The sequence below is a fragment of the Delphinus delphis genome, chromosome 6, assembly GCF_949987515.2.
Source record: "Delphinus delphis chromosome 6, mDelDel1.2, whole genome shotgun sequence".
Lineage (NCBI taxonomy): Eukaryota > Metazoa > Chordata > Mammalia > Artiodactyla > Delphinidae > Delphinus > Delphinus delphis.
Genome location: NC_082688.1, coordinates 6,363,961 through 6,382,017, shown reverse-complemented (window position 1 = coordinate 6,382,017; position 18,057 = coordinate 6,363,961). Strand labels below are relative to the sequence as shown.

At 53.0% G+C, this 18,057-nt stretch overlaps 1 protein-coding gene across 5 annotated transcripts in view; it reads left to right on the top strand.

Moving 5' to 3' along the window:
- The window catches only part of USP20 (ubiquitin specific peptidase 20), a 48,470-nt gene extending 33,914 nt beyond the window's left edge, over positions 1-14,556 (top strand). For all 5 annotated transcript variants that reach the window (XM_060013981.1, XM_060013985.1, XM_060013983.1 and 2 more), the window contains 12 exons: positions 108-202; positions 6,305-6,338; positions 6,529-6,574; positions 7,960-8,140; positions 8,219-8,345; positions 8,680-8,849; positions 8,944-9,025; positions 10,046-10,154; positions 11,066-11,168; positions 12,400-12,471; positions 12,948-13,124; positions 13,250-14,556. In XM_060013981.1, coding sequence (XP_059869964.1) covers positions 108-202; positions 6,305-6,338; positions 6,529-6,574; positions 7,960-8,140; positions 8,219-8,345; positions 8,680-8,849; positions 8,944-9,025; positions 10,046-10,154; positions 11,066-11,168; positions 12,400-12,471; positions 12,948-13,108 — 1,180 coding nt within the window. In that variant the 3' untranslated portion in view covers positions 13,109-13,124; positions 13,250-14,556. The remainder of the gene's footprint in view (positions 1-107; positions 203-6,304; positions 6,339-6,528; positions 6,575-7,959; positions 8,141-8,218; positions 8,346-8,679; positions 8,850-8,943; positions 9,026-10,045; positions 10,155-11,065; positions 11,169-12,399; positions 12,472-12,947; positions 13,125-13,249) is intronic.
- The last annotated feature ends 3,501 nt before the right edge of the window (positions 14,557-18,057 follow it).

Sequence of the window (18,057 nt, the reverse complement as noted above, 5' to 3'; positions counted from 1 at the left end):
CCAAGCTGCCCGTCTGGGCCCAAACGGACCCCAGCCCAAAGGCCCCCACGTCTTACTCTCGCCGAGGCCCCGGCAGCACCCCCGCCAACCCCTTTCTGTCTCTGTAGGTTCGTGGTATCCTGTACCCCCAGCTGGTTTTGGGGTCCGGTGGTCACCCTGGAAGACTGCCTCGCCGCCTTCTTCGCCGCTGATGAGCTGAAGGGTGAGTGGGCCCGGCTGGCTGGGTCAGCACACAGTGCAGGGTTTCTGGGGCTCACTGTCAGAGCCCCACCCCTGCCTGCCAGGCTGGGCCTGGGACTGCACACTCTCGCAGCCCCGCCGCCTGTAGCTCTTAGGGGTTCACCTGTTCTCCTTCCTTTACCTGCTCGGTGGACAAAAAAGAGAACAGTCTTTAACTTTGCATTTCCTTGATTATTGATGAGCTTGAACTTTTTTTTTTAAGTGTATTGGCTGTACTTGTTATTTTAAAATTTCCCATTCCTGTCCTTTTCCTGTTTTTCTGTTCAGTGATTGGCATCGCACTAACCTTTGGGAAAACTCTTTTTGTTTAATTTTTAATTGTGGTAAGATATACATAACATAAAATGAACCATCATAACCATTTTTAAGTGTTCATTTCAGTAGTATTAACTATATTCATATTGTTGTGCAACCAATCTCCAGAACGTTCTCATCTTGCAGAACTGAAACTATCCCTTAAATAGCAACTCCCTATTCCCCCTTCCACCCACCCCCGGGCACCCACCATCCTACTTTCTGTCGCTATGAATTTGACTATTCTAGGTTCCTCATCTAAGTCAAATCATACGGTGATTGTCCTTTTGTGACTAGTCTACGTCTATTAGCGTAATGTCCTCAAGGCTCATCCATGTTGTAGCAAGTGTAGGATTTCCTTACTTTTTTTTTTTTTTAATAAATTTATTTATTTATTTTTGGCTGCGTTGGGGCTTGGTTGCTATGCACAGCCTTTCTCTAGTTGCGGCGAGCGGGGGCTACTCTTCGTTGCGGTGCGCGGGCTTCTCATTGCGGTGGCTTCTCTTGTGGCGGAGCACGGGCTTTAGGCACGTGGGCTTCAGTAGTTGTGGCGTGCGGGCTCAGTAGTTGTGGCACACAGGCTTAGTTGCTCCACGGCATGTGGGATCTTTCCGGACCAGTGATTGAACCCGTGTGCCCTGCATTGGCAGGCGGATTCCCAACCACTGCACCACCAGGGGAAGTCCCTCCTTCCTTTTTTAAGGCTGAATAATATTCCATTGTGTAAATGGGCCACATTTTGTTTATTCATCATCTGTCAATGGACACTTGGGTTGCTCCCACCTTTTGGCTCTTGTGAATAATGCTGTGATGAACCATGGATGCACAGATATCTCTTCAAGATAGTGATTTCATTTCCTTTGTTTATATACCCAGAAGTGGCATTGCTGGATTATATGATCGATCTATTTTTAATTTTTTGAGGAACCGCCATACTGTTTTCCTTGATAGCTGTACCAATTTACATTCCCACTAATAGTGCACAAGGGTTCCCTTTTCTCTACATCTTTACCAACTTGTACTCTCTTGTCTTTTAAAAATATCTCTTTCTGAAAAAAAAAAAAAAAAAAAAATCTCTTTCTGGGAATTCCCTGGCGGTCCGGTGTTAGGACTCCGCGCTTTCACTGCCAAGGGCCCGGGTTCAGTGCCTGGTAGGGGAACTAAGATCCCACAAGCCACGTGGCACAGCCAAAAATAAATAAACAAATAAATAATTTTTTAAAAATCTCTTTCTTTTTGACAATAGCTATTCTGACAGGTGTGAGGTGGTGTCTCACTGTGGTTTTGATTTGCATTTCCTTGATGATTAGCGATGTTGAGCATCTTTTCATGTACCTGTTGGCCATCTGTACATCTTCTTTGGAGAAATACCTATTTAGATTCTCGGCCCATTTTTAAATTGTACTATTTGTGTTTTGCTATTGGCTTGTATGAATTCTTTATATATTTTGGATGTTAACCCCTAATCTGATATATGGTTTCTAAACTATTTCCTACCATGCTGTAGGTTGCCTCCTCATTTTGTTGTTTCTTTTGCTGTGCAGAAGCTTTTTAGTTTGCTGTAGTCCCACTTGTTTAATTTTGCTTTTGTTGCTTGTGCTTTTGGTGTCATATCCAAAGAATCATTGCCAAGACCAATGTCAAGGAGTTTTTCCCTATGTTTTCTTCTAAGTGTTATGGTGTCAGGTCTTACATTTAAGTCTTTAACTGATTTCAAGTCGATATTTGTGAGTGATGTGCGATAGGGGTAAAATTTCATTCTTTTGCATGTGAACATCCAGTTTTCCCAACACTATTTATTGAAAAGATTATCTTTTCCCTATTGAGGATTCTTGGCTCCCTTGCCAAATATTAGTGGACCATATATGCATGGGTTTATCTCTGGTCTCTCAATTCTGTTCATTTTTCTATGTGTCTGTTTTTATGCCAGTACCATACTGTTTTGTTTTGTTTTTAATTTGGTCATACCGCATGCAGGATCTTATTTCCCCGACCAGGAATCAAACCTGTGTCCCCTGCAGTGGGAGGGCAGAGTCTTAACTACTGGACCGCCAGGGAAGTCCCAGTACCATACTCTTCTGATAACTGTAGTTTTGTAGGAGAGTTTGAAATCAGGAAATGTGATGCCTCCAGCTTTGTTCTTCTTTCTCAAGATTGTTTTGGTTATTTGGGATCTTCTGTAGTTACATATGAATTTCAGGATTTTTTTTTTCTATATCTATGAAAACATCATTGGATTGCTTTGAATCTATAGATGACTTTGGGTAAGATGGACATTTTAACAATATTCCTTCTGCTCCATGACCACAGGCTATCTCTTTATTTGTGTCATTGTGTGGGAACAACTCAGTCTTCCTCCTGTGTGTCTCTCCTCTACTCTCACACTACTACCACACAGCGCTTTGGACACCAGGTGTCTGGTGGTTTTCCCACGCCAAGCAATTATGCAACACCAGCCAGGGATCCTACAGTTTCACTGGATTCCGACACTATCTACCTGGAGATAGCGTCAGATCCCACAGGTTAAGGACTCAGTCCTACAAGACCTCCCCCTCCCCAACTTCAGACACCAGTGCAGGTTGTCACCTGGGCTTCTGACTGGCTGGCTATAGACGGGAGGTTCCAGCGGCCCCCTCCTTGGCTTCCATTAGAGCAGCTAGAGCAGCTCGGCTCGCAGAACTCAGAGAAACATTTTGTTACTAGGTGACTGGCTTACGATAAAAGGATATAACTCAGGAAGAGCCACATGGAAGGGGCGCATTGGGCAAGGCATGTGGGAAGGGGCCTGGAGCTTTCATTTGCTCTGGGCATGACCCTCTCCCCAACTTCCCCATGTTCACCAGCCCAGAAGCTTTCCAAAGCCCATACTGTTGGTATTTAATGGAGGCTTCTTCATGTAGGTATGATCAATTATTAGCTCCATCTCTAGCCCCTCTCCCCTCTCTGAAGAATGCCAGGTGGTGCTGAAAATTCCAAACTTCCAGTTATGCCTTGGTCTTCCGGGTGGCCAGCCCCAATCCAGAAGCCCACCCAGAGTCACCTCGTCAGAACAAAAGACCCTGCCATCACTCAGGAAATTGTAAGGGATTTAGGAGCTCTGTATTAGAAACCCTGGTCAAAGACCAAATATTAGAACAAAAGATGCTCCCAGTGCTCTTATCACTCGGGAAATTACAAGGACTTTAAGAGCTCTGTGCCAGGAACCCCGGGGAGAGCCCACTATGTATACTTTCTACTATCTCACATCCACCTTCAATTTCTTTCATCAACGTCTCGTAGTTTTCAGTGTACAAATCTTTCACTTCCTTGGTTAAGTTTACTCCTATATGTTCTATTGTTTCTGATGCTTTTGTAAATGGGATTGTTTATTTCTCCTTCAGACATTTGATCATGAGTGTATAGAAACGCAGCTGATTTTCGTATGCTGATTTTGTGTCTTGCAACTTTACCGGATTAGTTTGTCGGTTCTAACAGTTTTTGTGGCGTCTTAAGGTTTTTTATGTAAAAGATCGTGTCATCTACAAACAGACAGTTTTACTTCCTCTTTTCCTATTTGGATGCCTTTTACTTCTTTTTCTTGCCTTTCTCTGACTTCCAGTACTGTGTTCAATGGAAGTGGTGAGATTGGGCATCTTTGCCTCGTTCCTGATTTTAGAGGAAAAGCTTTTATCTTTTCACTGTTGAGTATGATATTAGCTATGGGTTTATCATATATGGCCTTGATGATGTTGACTGCATTCCTTCTGCACCCAGTTTGTTGAGACCTTTTATCATGAAAGGGTAATTGAAATTTGTCAGATGCTTTTTCTGTATCTATTGAGAGGATCATATGATTTTTATCCTTCATTCTATTAATGTAGTGTATCATGTTCATTGATTTGCGTATGATAATCCATCCTTACAACCCAGAGATAAATTCCACTTGATCATGGTGTATGATCCTTTTAATATGCTGTTGAAGTCAGTTTGCTAGTATTTTTTTTTTTTTTTTTTTTTTTTTTTGCGGTACGCGGGCCTCTCACTGCTGTGGCCTCTCCCGCTGCGGAGCACAGGCTCCGGACGCGCAGGCTCAGCGGCCATGGCTCACGGGCCCAGCCGCTCCACGGCATGTGGGATCTTCCTGGACCGGGGCACGAACCCGCGTCCACTGCATCGGCAGGTGGACTCTCAACCACTGCGCCACCAGGGAAGCCCAGTTTGCTAGTATTTGTTGAGAATTTTCCCGTCTATATTCATCAGGGATATTGGCCTGTAGTTTCCTTTTCTTGTAGTGTCCTTATCTGGCTTTGCCATCAGTATAAAATGAGTTTGGGAGTCCTCCTTCCTCTTCAATTTTTTGGAAGAGTTTGAGAAGAATTGTTAATTCTTCTTTAAATGTTGGGGAGAATTCACTGGTGAAACCATCTGGTCCTGGGCTTCTCTTTGTTAGGAGGGTTTTTTATTACTGCTTCAATCTCCTTAGTCATTGGTGTTTTCAGATTTTCCATTTCTTCATAATTCAGTCTGGGTAGGTTGTATGTTTCTAAGTATTTATCCGTTTCTTCTAGGTTATCCAATTTGTTGTGTTGGTGTATATTGGTCATGGGAGTGTCCTTTGATCCTTTATATTTCTGTAGTGTCTGTTGTATGTCTCTTCTTTCACTTATAATTTTGTTGGAGTCCTCTTTTTTTCTTGGTTAATCTAGCTAAAGATTTGTTCATTTTTTTTCTCTTTCCAAAAAAACAACTCTTAGTTTCATTGATTTTTTTTTCCTGTGGTCTTTGTAGTCTCTGTTTTATTTCTGCTCTAATCTTTATTATCTCCTTCCTTCTGTTAACTTTGGATTTAGTTTGTTCTTCTTCTGATTCCTCGACGTGTAAAATCAGATTGTTTGAGAGCTTTCTTTTTTCTAGATGTAGGCATTTATTGCTATAAAATTCCCTCTTAGAACTGCTTTTGCTGTATCCCATAGGTGCTAGTGTGTTGTATTTTCAGTTTTGTCTCAGGATACTTTGATTTCCTTTTGATTCCTTCTTTGACCCAACAGTTGTTCAGGAATGCGTTGTTTAATTTCCACATATTTGTGAATTTTTTAGGTTTCCTCGTGTTATTGGTTTCTAGTTTCATACCACTGTGTTTGGAAAAGATATGAGATATGATTTCAGTCTTCTTAAATTTGTTAAGGCTTGCTTGGTGGGCCAACATACCATCTGTTCTGGAGAATGTGTGTGTGCACTTCTGAAGAACGTGTATTTTGGTGCTGTTGGATGGAATGTTCTGTTCATGTCTGTTAGGTTCATTGGGGCCACGGTGTTATTCAGGTCTGCTGTTCCCTTGTTAATTTTCTGTCTGGATGATCTATCCAGTATTGAGGGTGGACTATTGAAGTTTCCCACTATTACTGTATTGCTGTTCATTTCTCCCTTCAGTTGCGCTTTAATTATTCAGGTGCTCCAATGGGCTGCCTGTATATTCACAATGGTTACATCCTCTTGATGAATTGATCCCTTTATCACTGTAGGGGACCCTCTTTGTCTCTTGTAACTGATCTTGGCTGACAGTGTACTTTATCTGATGTAAGAACAGCCACTCCTGCTCTCTTTTGGTCACCACTGCATGGAATATATTTTTCCATCCCTTCACTTTCAGCCTCTGTGTGTCCTTGCAGCTAAAGTGAGTCTCTTGTAGTCCGCATGTTGTGGTTTTGCTTCTAAAGCCTAAGTCATTATGTGCCGTCCTCCCCCATTTTCCATCCCTGCTAACCTTCGTCTCTGTATTTTACTGCCCTAGGTGACAACATGTATAGCTGTGAACGGTGTAAAAAGTAAGTGTGTGCGTTCTAGAGGCTTCTCCCCGACTTCCTGTTTCCATCTGTGGTCCATCTGTGTTCCACGTCCTTCCCCCGGGCTCCCCCAGATAGCTTGACCTCACAGAGTGAGCTGGGTGGGAGGGGTGCTCCCCAGCCTGCCGGCCCCCTCCCTGGGACGCTCACGTCCCCCACTCTCTGCTCCCAGGCTGCGCAACGGCGTGAAGTACTGTAAGGTCCTGCGGTTGCCAGAGGTGAGTGGGCAGCCTCCCGCCACCTCTGCCTGCTGGGCCTTCTCCACCCCGAGCGGTGCCGTGCGGGGCAGAGGCCGACCCCCTCCCGGACTCAGGAGGCCTGTGGAGACTGCTGCTCTGGCTGGGCGACCCCCCGGGAGGGTGTGGCCGCTGGGGAGGCTCGTTGCTCGGTGTGTAGCTTGGAGCCCGGCTCCTTCATCCCTCAGCACGTCTCGTGCGGGCGGGAGGCAGGTGTGGGGCGCCGAGGGCACCATCAGTGGGGCTGTTGGGAAGGCCTTTCCGAGGAAGTGGCATCTGAGTGGGGCCTGAGGACATAGGCGGGGGTCGGCCTGGCGGAAGGAGAGTGGGGAAAGGACAGGTGGGCAAAACCCCAAAGCAGAAGCGGGCTTGGCCGAGGCTTGCGGCTGCGACGAGAGGAGCATGGCCCAACGCGGGTGCCAGGCCAGGCTGAGCAGGTCTGGGGAGCCAACGAGAGGAGCGTGGCCCGACGCGGGTGCCAGGCCGGGCTGAGCAGGTCTGGGGAGCCAACGAGAGGAGCGTGGCCCGACGCGGGTGCCAGGCCGGGCTGAGCAGGTCTGGGGAGCCAACGAGAGGAGCATGGCCCAACGCGGGTGCCAGGCCGGGCTGAGCAGGTCTGGGGAGCCAACGAGAGGAGCATGGCCCGCCGCGGGTGCCAGGCCGGGCTGAGCAGGTCTGGGGAGCCAACGAGAGGAGCATGGCCCAACGCGGGTGCCAGGCCGGGCTGAGCAGGTCTGGGGAGCCAACGAGAGGAGCATGGCCCGCCGCGGGTGCCAGGCCAGGCTGAGCAGGTCTGGGGAGCCAACGAGAGGAGCATGGCCCAACGCGGGTGCCAGGCCGGGCTGAGCAGGTCTGGGGAACCAACGAGAGGAGCATGGCCCGCCGCGGGTGCCAGGCCAGGCTGAGCAGGTCTGGGGAGCCTGGGTGGAGAAGCCTTTTACAAGTCGGCGCCCACAGAACTGGTGGCCAGAGTTCTTCGGGTGGTCAACTCGACGGGCCAGTGACAGCTTCCTGTGCAGACCAGCCCAGTGCTCGGGAACAGCCCATCCTGACCGCCAGTGCTGTTAGTGCAGCTCAGCTCTGCTGTCACATCTGCCTTTATCCCTGAAAGCTGGCCTGGCCCGGCTCCCACGCATGGTTCTTAAGTGTATTCGGAGTCAAGGGCGGGGCCATCAGTTCGCCTGGGTCTCTGGAAGGCTCTAGCCACTACGTTTCTTGTTTTCCCCTGGGTGACGGGGCCTGAGTGGATCAAACAGCGGACTAGTGGGTGCCCCAGAGCCCTGCTCCGAGGCCCCCGTCAGGTTGCCAGTGGTCCCAGGGCCCTGGCCAGCCCCGGGGTGACTGGCGCCTCCCCTCCTTCCCCCCAGATCCTGTGCATTCACCTGAAGCGCTTTCGACACGAGGTGATGTACTCGTTCAAAATCAGCAGCCACGTCTCCTTCCCCCTGGAGGGACTTGACCTGCGCCCCTTCCTCGCCAAGGAGTGCACGTCCCAGATCACCACCTATGACCTCCTCTCCGTCATCTGCCACCACGGCACGGCAGGCAGTGAGTCCAGCCACCTGGCCCCACCCCGGCCCCACCGCGGCCCTAGGGCGTTTGTCACCCCTGCCTCTCCCGCCGCAGGTGGCCACTACATCGCCTACTGCCAGAACGTGATCAACGGGCAGTGGTATGAGTTCGACGACCAGTATGTCACCGAGGTGCACGAGACAGTGGTGCAGAACGCCGAGGCCTACGTGCTCTTCTACAGGTGGGGCCCGGGCAGCGCGTGGGGGGCTGAGGGACTGCGCCTGCGCCCGAGGACTTCAGCCGGTGCATGTCGGGGTGGTGGCGCCTGCGAGGGCTTTAGGCCAGGGAGGAGTGAGGATTTGGGTTTTTAAGAAAGAACCCGCTGGCTGCTGGTGGGAAAGCTGGAAACCCAAGTAGTCGAGTTGGGTTTTCTCCGGTGGTCCCGGTGGGAGGTGATGGCGGCCGCAACTCCGGCAGGGGCGGTGGAGAGATGCTGCGGGGTCCGGGAGGCGGGGCTTTCCTGCATGGGGCGTGGCTGCGGCTCCTGATCTGCCCCCACCCCGCCGCCACCCCAGGAAGAGCAGCGAGGAGGCCGTGCGGGAGCGGCAGCAGGTGGTGTCCCTGGCCGCCATGCGGGAGCCCAGCCTGCTGCGGTTCTACGTGTCCCGGGAATGGCTCAACAAGTTCAACACCTTCGCCGAGCCGGGGCCCATCACCAACCATACCTTCCTCTGCTCCCACGGAGGTGAGGTCACCTTCTCTGCGATGGGCCGCGGGGCGGGTGGGCCGCGGGGCGGGTGGGCCGAGCCCTGCTCTCCATCCTGTGCCTTCCTCCGCAGGCATCCCGCCCAACAAATACCACTACATCGACGACCTGGTGGTGATCCTGCCCCAGAACGTCTGGGAGCACCTCTACAACAGGTACCGGTGGCCGCGGCCAGCCTCTGCCGTGCAGGCCGGGCACTCAGCTGGGCGGGAGCGGGGGCAGGCGCGGGCATGCCTCAGTGACCCCACGCCGCGCTCACTCAGGCAGCAGGAGAGCACGACAGCACGCAAGCAGTTGTGGGGCGCCCCTGGCAGCCTTGTCTGCATCGAAAAAGATGCCCGCCTTTGGGGGCATCCAGCCGGACCCTCCCAGTCACAGGGCACGGAAAACTGGTCAAGCCAAAGTGTGGTATTGGCCCCTCTCGCAGACAGTCGTGGGGCAGCCGGGCCGGTGTCTCCTCAACCCCGTGCCTGGCTCAGGGGCCCGGGGGCGTGTGCTGCCTGGGGCCTTCCAGGTTCAAGTCCGTCAAGACCCAGAGTGTGTGACTCTGTCGTTGAGGGGAGAGCCCCTGGCCGGGCTCGGGTCACTCTGGATCCGGGAGGCCAGCTGTGCCACGGCCGAGGGGGTGGTCAGACGGGCGGGAAGGAGAGGCCGGGGAGACTCGCTGGACTGGCTTTGCTTCACCCACTCACAGCTCAGGCACGGCCCGTGCCCTGCGGTTGGTGGGTGGGTCAGAACCCCACAGGGAGCGGCATCCCCAGGTCCTGTGGGGGGATCCCCCCCGCAGAAGGATGTGCAGCCACCCTTTGATGTCGTCCTTAGAGTCAGGCCAGGCGGGCTTTGGCCGCCATGGCTCCTGCCCAGTGGCCAGGAGAGGAAGCGAAAGCATTCAGCTGTCCTTCGGCCGTTAGGCACGTATTTGTGAGGTGCCTGCCCTGTGGCGGGCGCTCTCCTGGGTGCTGTGGGCTCTCGGGTGCGCAGGTAGCCGTGCCAGTCGAGTGGGGAAGATGAGACAAGTAAACAGGCCGCGCACAGGGTGCCCAGGGGCCCAGTGGCTGGGCCAGGGCGGCATCAGGAAGCCTCGCTCTCCAGCAGGTTCTCTGCTGCCTTCCCCATGGGGCCTCCCCTCAGGGTTCATGACTCCCTCTCTCTCTGCACCTCCCGCCCTGGTGCAGGTTTGGGGGCGGCCCTGCCGTGAACCATCTGTACGTGTGCTCCATCTGCCAGGTGGAGATCGAGGCGCTGGCCAAGCGCAGGCGGATTGAGATCGACACCTTCATCAAGGTGCCTGGGGAAGGGGGTGGGGCGCGGGAGAGCCGGGCCCCTGAGCCGGGGGAGCTGAGTGCAGTCAGGCTCTGTTTGGAAGACCTGTTCTGTGGGAGACCAGGGTGGCCAGAGGCCTGGCCTGACATTGAAGATTTTCACCGGCGGAAGGGGGGTGGGTTTAGCGAGTTCAGGTCCCTCTGCCGGGAGGCTGCCAAGCAGCTGGTAGAGGAACAAGTGCTGCCGTTAGGGGCCGGACGGTTCTTTATTGTGCGGGTTGTAGGTGTTCAGCAGCATCCCTGACCTCTACCCACTCGATGCCCGTGACAACAAAAAGTACCTCCAGACACGGGCGGGTGCCCCCTGGGGGCAGAGTCCCCTCCCCTGCCTCCCTTTGGGAACCACTGGGCTCTACAAACTGACACGGAAAGGTGCATTAAGTGAAAAAAGCAAGTCGCAAGGCAGGACCCAGCATGATCCCATTTTAAGGAAGGGGACTTCTGCGGGGGACACGGGGGTGTGTGAGGACTGAGGCCCCTCGTGCTGCTCAAAGCAGGGGGACTCGGGGACCCTCCATCGTTCAACAGTCCAGGGTTGGGCTGTTAGATACCCTGCTTTGTGGTCATTATATGTGAGACATCAGACCGGTGAGGAGTGAGCAGGGGACACGTTCTATTAAGTGGTGGGGGAACAACATCTACCGTCTGATGTCAAGCGGCTTTTTGAAAAGTTATTAACAAGAGATTCACCCAAATGCTAGCAGCAGTCATCTGAGTGGTGGGATCGTGGGAGATGTTTCTTTTCTTTGAACTTGTCTGGGCGTTCGAAACTTTCTCTGCGTATCTAGTGTTTGGTAAGAGTCCGGGGTGGGGACTGACCAGTGGGGTGTTGGATATTCACGCCAACCTTCCCCTCGGCCCCGCCCCACCCAGCTGAACAAGGCGTTCCAGGCCGAGGAGTCGCCCAGTGTCATCTACTGCATCAGCATGCAGTGGTTCCGGGAGTGGGAGGCCTTCGTCAAGGGCAAGGACAACGGTGAGTGAGTCAGATGGCACGTGCCCGCCACGCCCCACACCAGGAGGGGCCTGGGGCTGCTGACCTGCTGGGAGTGTCCCAGGAGGCGGAGGGCGCCTGCCCAGAGGGCACGTGCCTGAAGGGGTAACACCAAAAACCTGCCGGGCAGGCACAGATCCTGGGCGCCCCCCTGCCCCGCCCCTCCCCACCGAGTGCCGGGATCGCCGTCCTCACCCTGGCCAGGCCTTCTCACTGCAGCAGGACAGAAGCCATCTGGCTCTGCCCCTTCCCTCCCTTACCCTCTGTCTGCAGGTGCCCGGGGGTGGCTGCTTTTCCCTCCTGCCAGGCCTTTTCCCTTGGGGACTCTGTTGGCCTAAATAATAGATTTTAGTTGACAGATGGCTTCAGACTCTTAGGAAAGGACTTGGACGCCATGTCCTCTGATCGCTCGATTTACAGAGGTGGAAACAGGCCCCAGCAGAGGGCCGCTCCCAGAGTCCCTCACGGTCCCCGGCAGGGAACAGCTGAGCCCGAGCTGCGGCCTGCACGCAGCCACCCTCACGGCCCCCGAGTCCCACACTCGGCTCCCAGGCCAGGCTTCGGAGCCTGGCGGGGTCAGCAGAGCCAGGAGCTTCCGCGCCCTGGACATCTGCCCTTTGCAGCATAAGCACCAGGACGCGGGAAGGGGGAGGGTCCTGCCTAGTGGCTGCGTCGGTCCAGAACCCGGCTCTGTCCAGAGTCGCAGCCCCACCTCGGGCCCTGGCTCTGCCTCCTGCCAGTGCTGAGCTGGGCGGTCACGTCGCTGCTCACCTCACCCAGTTGTTGAGGGTTGAGCTGGTGGGGTGCGTGGGAAGGGTGCTCAGCAAACACAGCTGCCATCGGATTAGGACAATGTCCACCCGGCACCGGATGTCTACCCTACCCCCCGCCCCCCCACTCCATGCTAAGGTCTGAAACTAGGGGCGAGTCCTCAAAAGTCCCTCCGCTGGGTCCAGGGATGCCACAGTCCCTTCTGGCTCTCAGGCTCGTGGAGATGAGCATTTGGTGCCCTAAGCACCTCGGCCCATAAGGGCTTCACGCTGACCCCCTGGGCCCGGGACAGCCTCTCCGGGATCGCAGGTGTCGGTGGCGCACTCTGAGAATGGCTCGTATCTGCTGAGGGGTGGAAGGCTGTGGCGGAGGAGGGGACCGGGCTTTCTTCCCATTGCTGCGGAGGACCAGAGGCACTGAGCCTGAGCCCTGTCTGTTCCAGAGCCCCCCGGGCCCATTGACAACAGCAGGATCGCACAGGTCAAAGGAAGCGGCCACATCCAACTGAAGCAGGGTGAGAGTCTCGCCAGCCCCAGCCCGGCTCCCCTCTGCCCCTCCTGGCTTGCAGGTCTCACCAGGCGCCCCCTTGCCACCTGTCTGAGTCGGGCTGTGACATCTGTCCGTGTCCAGGTCCAAGACTCGAGCGGATGGGCCAAGGTGCCTGGCCTCTGTGTGGTTCCCACGGCCCCTCTGCCCCTACCCACGCCCTCTCGCCACTCCGCCACCTCACCTGCCTGCCCTTTTGCGTGAACCCCACGCGCTGGGAAATGAGGGGCTGCAGCCATCGTAGTGCCCTCTCGGGTCCTCAGAGAATGGACATTCCCCTGGAAAATCCCAAGATTCCCATTTACAGCTGTGCACGGAAGCCCATGGTTGCCCTCCGTCCCCATTGGGGCCTGGCCCTCCCAGACCCCCCACTGCCAAGACGGTGGCTCCAGCGAGGGGGCGAGGGCGAGCCCAGCCTGACCGGTAGCCTCTCGGGCCCTGCAGGAGCTGACTACGGGCAGATCTCAGAGGAGACCTGGGTGTACCTGAATAACCTGTATGGCGGCGGCCCCGAGATCGCCCTCCGCCAGAGTGTGGCCCAGCTCCAGGACCCGGACAGCTTGCACGGGGAGCAGAAAATCGAAGCCGAGACCCGGGCCGTGTGACTCAGTGATCCAGTCTGTAAGTCCTCTCCTCCCTCCGCGGAGACCCTCTCGTGTCCCTCACGTGTTGGAAGAGCGCCCTGAGGCTGCTTGGAAGGACCTTCACGAGGCCCCCACCGGCTGATGACCCGGGTGTCCCCACAGGCCCCGCCTTTGCCCTCCTCCCTGCGGAGGGGGCGTCTGTACCCGGAAGAGAGGCCGGCTGCTCTGGAAACCCAGATGTGTTAAGAGGCAGAAAAGTTGTTTTGGTTCACAGTGAGTAATGCTGCAACTAGGAAATATATCCACTTCAGGCTTGTTAAACGACCAAGGCTCTGCGACGTTAACTCGGGTCTTTGTCTCGGCAGTGCCCTCGTGTCACTGCTGTCGTTGTGTCCCCAAACCTGCCCTCTCGCTAGCTCGGGCCCAGCTTTTGTCCCTGGACCCTCAGTCAGGGGCCATGGCCTTGGCACAGAGGGTCGGGGAGCGGCTGCCGCTCCGCAGGCGTTTCCCACTGGCTGCTGGTCCAGCGCCTGAGTCATGGGTCGACGGTCAGAGCCGCGAGCAGGTGCCGAGCCCTCGGCAGTGAGGGCGCTGCCGCTGGTCCCTGGGCCAGGTCCTCCCGAGGCCCTGCTCCGCCCCCGCACCTCCCGTCGTCACGGAAGTCTCCTGAATGCTGGGCGGCTCTCAATGTTTTTCATGCAGACTAATGACGCCCGACACGTTTGCGATTGGGACCCGAGGGCGGGGTTGGCTCTGTCAGTGGGGCTCGTTTCTGAAGGCAGCGGTGCTGCTGAGCTGGCCCTGTGGATTGGCTGTCATTTGCCCCTGCCGGGGACCCAGGTGATGAAACAGAAATACCTCGCGTTGCTATGTTCGCTGCTGCTGCAGCTTCCCCGGGGGGCTGACATCTCTCCCTGACACCGAGCTGCGCGGGTCCCGGAAGTGCGCCTTCTGGGTGCTGAGCGAGGCCACTGCTGGGGGGCTGGGACCTCCGAGCACAGCGAGGTGGCGCTGAAGCCCCTGGACGAAACGGCCGTGGCCAGTGCTCAGCCCGTCAGGGTCAAAGCGCATGGAGGGTGGGAAAGGGGTCCCGGGACCAAACCCCCCAGATCCCGTGGGCCTCAGCCTCCATAGAAGCAGATGTCAGTGGAACTTGCAGCAGGCGGTTCTGGCGGAGCCCCTGAAGCTCTCACGTGTCACTCACTTCTGTGATCTCATTTCACCCGGATCTGTTTCCTTCTCCACCGAGGCAGCATAAGATCAAAGAACAAGCCACTGTTGGAATTTCTGGACATTTGCCACAGTCCTTTGGAAGTTGCTGCTGCCGCCAGTGGCGACCCCCCTGCAGAGCCCGGCGGTTGCATGTTGCACTGTTCGTGACGTAGACTCCGCTGTGCAGGTTGTAATCTCGCCCCACGTCTGCGCCGTCTAGTTTGTGCTCAGAATGTCATAATAAATATGTAACGTTCCCCACAGCCCGTGCTCTCGTCTCTGCACCCGCCGCAGTTAATTCTGTTACTGGAGGGAGAGGGAAGCTGGCTGCCGTGGGGGAGGGCGGTGGAGCCACGGTGATTAATGTTTGACCTTTCAAAGAAAAAAGGATTCTTACTCTAAGCTGTTGCTTTTTCGTTTTGTAACATACAAAAAGAATCTGCCAGAAAAACTTAACGTGCATTAGATTTTTTAAAATGTAGATAGAAACCATATTGCTAATGCTCAAATGAGCACGCTCCCTTTTGGCTTTCAGAGTGATAGAGATCCTTGCAAGTGTGCAGGCCCTGGAGTTGAAGGTGATTGGCTTCCTTTACAGACCCCTTATTCCAGAAGGGCTTTTTACTTGAATAAAACAATGCAACTTAGCAAACCAGTTCATGGACTTAGAGAAACATGTTTGCATGAATTCTTACAAACTGCTTCTTACATTTTCTGGAATGAAAAGTGAGAATTTATTTTTAAAAGATGTGCTTTTTTTTATATATATAAATTTATTTATTTATTTATCTTTGGCTGCATTGTGTCTTCGTTGCTGCACACGGACTTTCTCTAGTTGTGGCGAGTGGGGGCTACTCTTCGTTGCAGTGCACAGGCTTCTCATTGCAGTGGCTTCTCTTGTTGCAGAGCATGGGTTCTAGGAGCGAGGGCTCAGTAGTTGTGGCTTGCTGGCTCTAGAGCGCAGGCTCAGTAGTTGTGGCACATGGGCTTGGTTGTTCCGCGGCATGTGGGATCTTCCCGGACCAGGGCTCAAACCTGTGTCCCCTGCACTGGCAGGCAGATTCTGTTTTGTTTGTTTTTTTTATAAATGTATTTATGTATTTTTGGCTGTGTTGGGTCTTCGTTTCTGTGCGAGGGCTTTCTCCACTTGCGGCGAGCGGGGGCCACTCTTCATCGCGGTGCACGGGCCTTTCACTGTTGTGGCCTCTCTTGCTGCAGAGCACAGGCTCCAGATGTGCAGGCTCAGTAGTTGTGGCTCACGGGCTTAGTTGCTCCGCGGCATGTGGGATCTTCCCAGACCAGGGCTCGAACCCGTGTCCCCTGCATCGGCAGGCGGACTCTCAACCGCTGCGCCACCAGGGAAGCCCCAAAAGATGTGCTATTAAAAAAACCTGATAAAACAGCTTTTTGAGCCTATATATTTAAAAAACAAACAGGAGTGTGTGCTGTAACTCCTTTGAATTCCTGTGTGCAGCTCTCTCCACATGGAGCTTATCTACTCCGTGCCTACGTTTCCCAGTGATTCACTCTACTGTGAGATGGTTCACGTTTGGTTCAGAAACCAGTTTTTATTTCTCCCATTTCCTGTTTCATCAAGATTTTGTTGTCGTTCAGCTTGAATTATAACGCCATCATTTGAATATATGTAATTCAGAAAAACGCCTTGACGTGTTCTAGCCTTAAAGGTCCTGCATACATTTTAAACACATCTTAACTATTAGCTAGGTTGCTGTACTGGAGACTGTTTAGTGCTTTGCTTTTAGGGAAACAGATGTTGAACCTCACATTTTTATAAGGTAACAGTATAATTAAAAGGTGTAAATGCCTTCATCTCTTAGGCTTGCTTTCTCCTAAGGTTGCCCAAGCAGTGGTTGGATTTTATTCACATTACTACAGAAATAATACTGAAGTTGGATAAGACCTCTCTATGTTCATGTCTTTCTTGGGGCTAGCAGCCCTGATACAGTATAAACCACTTGTGTTTAAGAGTAAAAACAGTATATGCAGTTTTCACTGAACTTAAAAATGAAAATCATGTCACCCTATTGTAACCTGTTGGTGCCTTTTTAGAATGTAGCTTAATCATGACAGACCTTGATGTTTATTTCTTATTTAAACCCTCCTCTTTACACGTAAGCATTTTTAGAAGGGTCAGATTTCTTGTTTAACTTACATGGAACTATGTAGAGTACAACCCAGTGATATCAGACAAGAATTAATATTTCACTCTATTTCAAATGCTTATAAAGCTTTTATTGAGTTAGATTTTGCTGATGCAAAGTTTACAGCCTTCTGGTACTGAAAACTAGATACACAAAACAATGTTACAGACGATGAAGATAAAGAGTATGTTTTCTTTCCAGGGCTTTGAAAAAAAATCACTTAAACTCTTACTACGGAATAGAGTAAGCCTAGAACCCTGTTTATATTCCAGGGGAAAGAAAGTCTGCATTTGTTTCATGGCTTAAAGCATCTGGTTTATACATATTACATTGCAGTAGTGATACTGAAAAATTGTCTCTTGCCTAACGTTTTTACTGTCCTCTGACCAGGAATTAAGTTTTAAAATGCTGCTTGAAGATGGCTGTGCTAACTAATGTCAGTGCAGGAGCAATATTTTTTTTTTTTTTTTTTTTTTGCGGTACGCGGGCCTCTCACCGCTGTAGCCTCTCCCGCTGCGGAGCACAGGCTCCGGACGCGCAGGCTTAGCGGCCATGGCTCACGGGCCCAGCCGCTCCGCGGCATGTGGGATCCTCCCGGACCGGGGCACGAACCCATGTCCCCTGCATTGGTAGGCGGACTCTCAACCACTGCGCCACCAGGGAAGCCCAGGAGCAATATTTTTACCTGTTTCTAGATGACAGTGTTACTAAAATTTCTAAAATGAAGGCATTTGTTTAGTCTCAGTTACTTAAGAAAAATATAAATTTTAAAAAGGACTCAGATAAATCATGAACTCAGAGGAACTTTCAGATCGTCATTGTTCAGAAGCCAAATAAATAAAATGGACCAAAAAAAAAAATTAACGTGACAAATGACCAGACACCCCGGGGGCTTTGCATGGCTCCCCGAGAGCCAGCGCATCCAGAGGCTTCAGGAGGAAGTGGAGGCCGAGCTGCTTTAAACACCCATCGGCCTGTGTCTTTCCTTTCCTGGAACCAGCCCCGGCCCCAGAGAAGGGGGCCAGATGCGCTTGGGGGATGAGGCCAGCACAGCCCGCAGGCCGCTCCCCTCCTGGCATCACACCATGGACCTGGTGCCTCCCGGCTGCTCAGAGCAGCCTCGGGGCAGGGGTTCCCCTCCCTGGACCCTACGAGGGCTGCACTGGGGGCACCCTTGCCCTTCCCTCCCCTGACGGCTGGTGTTGGCACCTCCGCCACAGCGTTGTGGTTGCTGGTGGCTGGCATCGGGCTGGTGGCTGGCATCTCTCACATTTAGTGATGCTATGGTGGTTTATAGTCTCTCTGGTTTTGGTTGGTTCTGTTTATGCTTTGGGGGTTTGGAGGGGAGAGGAGAACTTGAGATTTTATGTATGACTTTAAACATTCGCTTGTGAAATCCCATCAGACATGCATGTGCAGAAACAGGTTCAACACAGAGTGATAAAACAGGTGACAGATACCCGCCCCCAGGTAGGACTGCTAGCAGTTCCACTGAAGCCCCTTCGGGGCCTCCTGATCACTGACCCCCCGCCCACCCCAGAGGAAGCTCCTTCCCTGCGTTTCTTTCAGCCCTCACTTTTCTTTATAGTTTCACCA